Source organism: Cryptomeria japonica, unplaced genomic scaffold, assembly GCF_030272615.1.
Source record: "Cryptomeria japonica unplaced genomic scaffold, Sugi_1.0 HiC_scaffold_599, whole genome shotgun sequence".
Taxonomy (NCBI): Eukaryota; Viridiplantae; Streptophyta; class Pinopsida; order Cupressales; family Cupressaceae; genus Cryptomeria; species Cryptomeria japonica.
Window position 1 is genome coordinate 20452 of NW_026729404.1, and position 7569 is coordinate 28020.

A 7569-nucleotide genomic window follows, 5' to 3' on the forward strand; every position below is an offset into this window, starting at 1 on the left:
ACACAAGAAAATCCAATCACATTACTAAATCGTTCAATTCTTTTCCAATCTAGAATTACATACATAATGAATATCCATTTGCATCAATCATAAACTATTACAACTCATCATGATCTTAGCCTTCCACAAGTCCTATTACGTTTGATCATGAATTACTAATTACATAATCTCTAACCATTGATTATCCATACTTATCCAATCTTCAATTCTAAAGTATAAACTTTTCTCTTTTATAATGGAAGATTCTACACAAGTCTAAAGCATAATTTTCATATCGACCTTATAAGACACACATATTTCCAATCTAATAGCTTCATTACTCATCCATGAGCCTTAATCCCTAAAAGCATAGATATTGATAAACCAAGATACATTATAGGGCCAACAAGGATTACTACACTATATTTATTATAAGAGTAATGGTCACAACCTATCACATCCTACACCATTAATCACATTAGACATGCATACAACACTAAATGCACATCAATAGATCCATTCACATTATTTCCATCAATGAATCAATTTTCAAGATACAACAAATACATCCATGTGTTCCCTTACAAAATTCATAGCCATGTCCCATACATTAGCTATCATTACATATATGTCATAGGGGCATAGCTCTCATCTACATATACAATTAACTTATGAAATCCACAACACATATTTTATACAAATCATTGCATCCATCTGCTACAATATCCATCCATAAGCTGAAGAGATAAGAATCCGCATCCATGCACAAGAGTATCCAATAAGAACATCCCAATGGAAGAAGGCACCAAACCACCTGACCATTGGAACCAAATAGGAACCACCCCCTGTGCTAGGAGATGAAATGGGGTTCTAACTCATACTCAAGATCTAGGCTGACACTTATTGACCAAGGGACTCATCATGCCAACCATAAACTTCAACAACCATAACAATGAATCAAATCACATCACAAGGCTAATCATAAATCAATAAACTCCTAGAGGCATAATTAACAATCAAGGCATAAGGATAATGGACACATGTAGGAAAGAGTGTCATCACATGCTAGCCTCATGTGGAATCCACCTCAGCCTTGGAGCCAAACAAGGGAGAACGATATATCGCTTCAGCAGTCTTCCCAATACTAGATCCCAAAACCACATCCCTGAGTATCATTGGGGCACAAAATCATAATCCTTGATTTCATTATCTTGATTATGTGAATTCCTATTTACCCCAACCCACTAATTCAATTATTATTATTGTTATCACTTGAAATTTTAGTTATTTTTTTTATTTATATCATATTTTTTTAATTTTTAAAATAGATTATATAAAGTTTACATAATTAATTTATGAAAACTCTACTAAATGCTTGTAACATTAGAAATAAAAAATGAGAAAACGGAAAGAAAAGAAGAGAATGTAAAAGATTTATTCTCTTATACCATATGTGAGGTCTCTAATGAAGAAAACTATGCCTCTCATAGATAAGATATATGCGACCCTTAAGTTGTCTCATATGATAAAAGTGACTTTTAAAAGTGGTGTAAGGGTAGTGTTTGGAGCACTATTTCTACACTTCCATTAAATGTTGAATCTTGGGTTTAATTTCATTGAAAGCAAAATCTGCAGATAAATCTTCAATTTGTAGTTGCCCTCATGACCATTTCAAGTGGGTCTCTAATTTGATAATGGGGTTTTATCTTTATGGAAGATTTTTATGAAGAATCTAGCAATGGAAATAGATTTTTATGACCATTAACTACGTCTCCAAAAGGGTGAGGCAATCCCCACAAGAATGGTACATCAAAGGTGGTCATTCAATACTTTTAGATAACATCATCACATAGTTTGGCGTGTCATCAAGGATAGTTATCAGTCACCTGAAATTAAAGCAAATTTGTTTTATCGAAGGCTAGGTATATACTTTTCATAATGGTCGGCGAAGACATTGAAAAGCCACAGAATTCGGGTCATATTGGTAGTCAGTGAGACGCGAATCCTCACTTGGAATTAAAGCTCTAGAATTTACACCTGTCTTTCATTTGAACATTTAATTTTTCTGTGATCTCTCTCTTGAACGTAACTGCTGTTTTGAAAAATGATAAGGGACTACTTTTCGTCCTCCGCTCCTTTGATTTCGCTACTTTTAACACTCTTTTTTATATCGTACTCAGCCTCACTATTTGCAGGGAGCCTTGCTATTCCTTACGCAACTGCGTATGGAGGCAGAACATGGATGAACAATATCCAGTCTCTAGATTTTGTGGCACCGTCAGTTTACAAGATGCACTCGTCAGACCGATCCTTTTGAGCAGTAATATCTCATATAATGATATGAATCTGCAGTTTGGATGTGGATTCCTCTGCTATGGCAGTCCTTGTGACACAGGCTACCTACTTGCAACTTTCTTTGCTGTTTACGACATTGATGGTAGGCTGTTTGATATGGAAATGGTGTGGAGTTCTAACCGAGACCAGATGGTGCAAGAAAATGCAACCCTAACACTCAGCTCCATAGGACAACTTGTATTAAGGAACTCAGATGGCACTTTCGTGTGGTCTGCAAATACATCCACCCAGCTTTTCAAAGGATGGTGATACGAGAATCTGGGAACCTTGTTCTCTATAACACCTCTGATGGAATCATCTGGCAGTCTTTTGACTATCCAACTGATACCCTGCTGCGAGGGCAGAAATTAAAGGCAGGACAGAAGATTACAGCAAACATTTCTCATAAGAATACAAGCCAATGTCGTTTCTATTGTACCTTGCTTCATGATAGTTTTGCTATGTTTACAGCCTCTGCACCTGCTAAAATGTATTTCAGATATCCCGAGACACGTGCAGGTGTTGAGTTCTCTTATATTCAGTTCGACAATCAGTCCGTCCATATATATTCTCAAGGAGGAGGACCACCGTCAATCAATTTATCAGTATCCAAAACCTACCTTTACTTTAGGTTAGATTCAGATGGACATTTAAGGGTTTGCTCCATCCTCCAAACAACGGGAAGATCTTCCCCTGACTATCTGCCATCCTTTATGAGATCAGTGGCTGAGTGCGATTATCCAAGACCATGCGGAGACTATGGTGTTTGCACAAATGGTCAGTGCAGCTGTCCAACAAATGGCAATGCTTTCAAACCGATTGATGTCACAGAACCCAATTTCGGATGTGTTCCTCGCGTTCCTCTGGTGTGCTCAGATAAAAGTAGGCGCAAAGATCATCACTTTTTGGAACTGGAGCACGTTTCCTACTTTACATATGTTTTCGAAAATGCCTCCAGACCAGGATTGATTTCATCTGAGGAATGTAAAAGACTTTGCCCTGAAGACTGCTCTTGCAAAGCAGCTTTTTTCAGGTATGAGGCCAATTTTTGTACTGGTTATTGCTATCTAGAGTCCAATATCTATTCTATGAAAACTAATAGTCCAGTACATGAGTTTTACAATTCCGCTGCTTATATTAAAATCCAGTCAAGGTCCAAGCGCAGTAAATACTTGGTTGTCGTCATCATCTGTGCTTCTGTGGGCGGAGCGCTAGCTCTATTAATCTTATTGTGGGCATGGATAAATAAGTCTCAGAATAGCAGACAGCAGACAGAAAAGGATGAAGATGATGGTGAGCATGATCATGTAGATTGGCCAGGACGCTTACCATTGTCGTTCTCATTCCAAGATTTGCAAGACGCAACAAATGGCTTTAGTATGAAGTTAGGAAGAGGAGGGTTCGGGTCAGTTTACGAAGGTGTTTTGGCTGACGGCTCAAAGATAGCAGTGAAGCGCCTTGATGGGGCAGGACAATAAGAAAGGGAATTCCGGGCAGAAGTGGAAACTCTAGGAAAAATTGATCATCTTAATTTGGTAAGACTGAAGGGCTTTTGTGCAGAAAAGGCCCATCGAATGCTTGTATACGAGTATCTACCAAATGGGTTTCTGGACAAATGAATTTTTTCCAAAAATACCCATCGACATTATCTAGATTGGAAGACTAGATACAAAGTAGTTCTGAATATTGCAAGAGGATTGACATATTTACATGAAGATCGTCAAGAACAGATAATACACTTCGACATCAAGCCTCAGAACATTCTCCTGGATCAAAATTTCAATGCTAAGGTCTCAGATTTTGGTTTGGCAAAGTTGGTTAACAGAGAGCAAAGCGAAGTGATAACCATGATGAGAGGGACACCAGGGTATATGGCACCAGAGTTACTGAACTTGCATTTCACAGAGAAGGCAGATATATTTAGCTTTGGTGTTATGGTGATAGAAATTGTCAGCGGAAAACGAAGCAGAGAGCTTTCAAAGGACGGCTTGTTTTCAGTGTTACGAGTTAAGGCAGAGGAAGGGAGGTCAATAGATCTGGTCTATCCAGGACATGAAAATGAGCAAAATGGCGTAAAAGAGGCGGCAATAAAATTGTTAAAAGTGGGAATGTGGTGTGTACAGGACAATTTTACTCGGCGACCAGCGATGTCTATTGTGGTGAAGGCGTTGGAGGGTTTAATAGATACGTTTGATGATGTTCCATGGGCCTTAGAAGGGTTAACAGTTGCTTCTGATCAGCAGTCTCTCTTCTCATCTGAGCTGTCCTATGCTCCTATAACTTGTGTGTTATCTGGACCTAGATGATTTAGTTATGTTCTTGTTTTCACTACAGGCTTTTCTTTACCAATAAACCTGAGTCTATTAGTTGTCTTGGGATAGTGTGCAGCAAATTATTTCTAAGCAGTAGTATTTTCTAGACCTTCGGAACATATGATTCCCATGGAAACCTGTGCATGCTCTCTAGATAATGGTGCTGTTTTTCTAGATTTTTTTTGCTTCCTTCCGTGAAATGCATTTTGTGGGTTGTTCTTACCTGCTATCAGAATTGCATCACTTTTTATTCAGCAGTTTGCCAAACAACATTTGATTTACGAAGTTCATTGCATCATGTGGTAAAACTGGAGTATTGGAATAGAGCATGGCCATCAATCACAACAGAATCAAAAGTAAGTTTGTGCCACACATTATAGTTGCAACTGACCTAATTAGTATCGATTCAAAACGAAAAAATCATGCACAAGTCATGTAATTTGTCTTGTAAAATGCTAAAAGGGGATGCTAATTGCACAAATCTGCAAGGGAAAATCAATCTTCTAATTGCATTTCATACAACAAATTGGGAGCTTATGTTTCATATTAATTGTCATTCAACAGCGTCGAAAAAAATTTTGCAAAGCTCTGTTACCGCTTTAAGCTTAGGAACATTTGTCTCCTGCGAAAATCTGTGTATGCTCTCAAATACGGTTGTCCTTTCTAAGATTTCCTTTCTCTGTTTTCTCAAAATGCAATTGGCTGATTGACTTTCCCTGGAAGGTTTGTGAATTTCCGATCATCTAAAATTAGAGGTTTAACTAAATGTTTTTTGGTCGTTGTTCCCCTGTGAAGTGTAGGAGAGAACAGGGGACGTCACATATCTAAATAGTACTGAATTGAAATTTTCTTCAATACAAGAGGGAATACAGAAAAAATAAACAAAATTCTAAACATCTTTCCATCTAACCCCACTGTCCCTGTTTCTCCTTAACACCAAAACCAATGTTATCTCTTTCCTCCTAGAATTTTGACCTCTGTGTCACCCTTGTTCCAGAATTCTGAGTTTACCCCAAACTCCAAAATCTCATCTTTGTTCTATTCTGGAGGTTCCCTAAACCCCAGAACTAGGTCACCCTGGATCCCAAGGTCCATGAGGAAATGGGTGTAACAGAGGAGGCATTTAAATTGTTAAAAGTGGGAATATTGTGTGTACAGGACAATTCAACCAGACGACCAGCAATGCCCATAGTGGGCAAGGCGTCGGACGTTTAAATAGACATGTTTAACGATGTTTCATTTGCATGAGCAGGGTCAACAGTTGCCTCTAATTAGTAGTCTATCTACTCATTTAAGTTCTCCTATACTACTACAACTTCTGTGTTATCTGAACCTAGAAGATTTTATTTATTTGCTTAATTTTCTCTACAGGCTTTTCTATACTAACAACATCCAACCATCTCTAACTTAATTCCAGTATGTTTGAATGTTGACTACACCTTCATAGTCCGCCTCTAATCAGGCAGTTGCTATCAGCCCATGCTCATAACTGTGTTCTATCCTGTGCTCCTAGTTCTGTGACTTATGAACTTTGTATAATTTCTCTTCATTTATTTGGATAAATCGCTATTATATCTTTGTAATCTGATTCTTAATTCAATGAAAAAAAAATTGAATAAAAAGTAAAATTCATCATTCACATATACCATTCTCGAATGAGTTTTATTTTTAATATTAAATTATAAACACAGAAAAGTTTTACAAAGTATTAGTCACTCTGTTCGCAAAACAATTTTACAAATAACTGCATGACAGATTCTCGAATGATGGTATTTACAAGACAATGTTGAAGAGACTTATTAAGGTTCACATCGACCATTGTACTCTGACTGATCCAAAAAGACTAAATGGGTATATTGATAGTCCTACTAAGGTAATAGTAGACCAATTAGATTTACTGAAGTATCATAAGATCTCCATCATACTTTCATAAATGTTCACATCTATTTTCATAGATTTTTTATATAACTTTTTAATAGTAATTTTTATTATAATAATTTAAATTATTTTTATGTTTATTAAATATAATTTAAGATGTAATAACTGATGATCATATAATGTAAACGGAGAAATGTTATATCACTACAAAATGGTTTTCTCACATATTGTAAAGAATAAATTCATTTGAAGGAGAGGTGGGGTGTCATTTCAATTTCTAGTAATCAAAATACTGTGCACAAAATATTGCAACAATTCTCTCACGCTTTATATTGCACTAAAATATATTTTAGTAGAATAGCTTATATTTTTTAAATATAATAGTAAGAATGATTTATTTTCCTATTAATAAGGAGAGGGTCTTTTTCATAATAATCTAAATACTTTTTAACAACATCTATTCATGTAAGAATATTTCATAAGTATTTCTTGAAAGGCCTTATGGATCTACTTGGATGGATTTCATTCATACAAGTTCCCTACAACAAAACATTAGAAGGATATTGTATTTGTTGTAGTAGATAGATTTTAAAAACAACGCATTGTGTTTTCTTGCAATAAAACCATTGCATCACATGAGATTATGTGTCCCTTCTTCAATCATCTTCAATTATATTTTGGGATACCTACATCAATTGTGTTTGAAAATGTCCATCGATACATTTTACTAATCCTTGCGAGAGATATTGGGTACCTAACTAGATCACTCCATGACCTTTCAACCATGGAGAACTAGTTAGATAGAGGTGGTTAGTCACAAACTTAAAAATGTATTGCGCATCTATAACTATGCCCACTTATACTCTTGGGATGACAACCTACTACATATCAAGGATAGATAACACGAATCTTTGCATAGGTTTACGGGACATAGTCCTTTTTGGACTTGTCAAGTTTCAACCTACAACACAAATCATCATATCCTACCATGCACTAGTAAATTTGGAGCCATACAAACATGAATATAAGGAGAAAAGGTTAAAAAATTATACATATTTAAGGGATC

The 7569-nt window shown here is 36.2% G+C and overlaps 1 protein-coding gene across 1 annotated transcript; it reads left to right on the forward strand.

The window, feature by feature from the left end:
- Positions 1–2217: 2217 nt before the first annotated feature.
- LOC131045191 (G-type lectin S-receptor-like serine/threonine-protein kinase SD2-5) lies at positions 2218–3791 on the forward strand. The gene is made up of 2 exons (XM_057978727.2): positions 2218–2439; positions 2640–3791. Exons 1-2 carry the CDS (start codon positions 2218–2220, stop codon positions 3789–3791), a joined length of 1374 nt encoding a protein of 457 aa, XP_057834710.1.
- Positions 3792–7569: the final 3778 nt, after the last annotated feature.

Bases quoted from the DNA above. Each gene is read 5' to 3' on its own strand.
- LOC131045191 (XM_057978727.2), top strand. From the start codon at position 2,218: ATGGATGAACAATATCCAGTCTCTAGATTTTGTGGCACCGTCAGTTTA. The intron at 2,440-2,639 runs GTGTGGAGTTCT...ATCATCTGGCAG, and splicing joins GGCTGTTTGATATGGAAATG to TCTTTTGACTATCCAACTGA.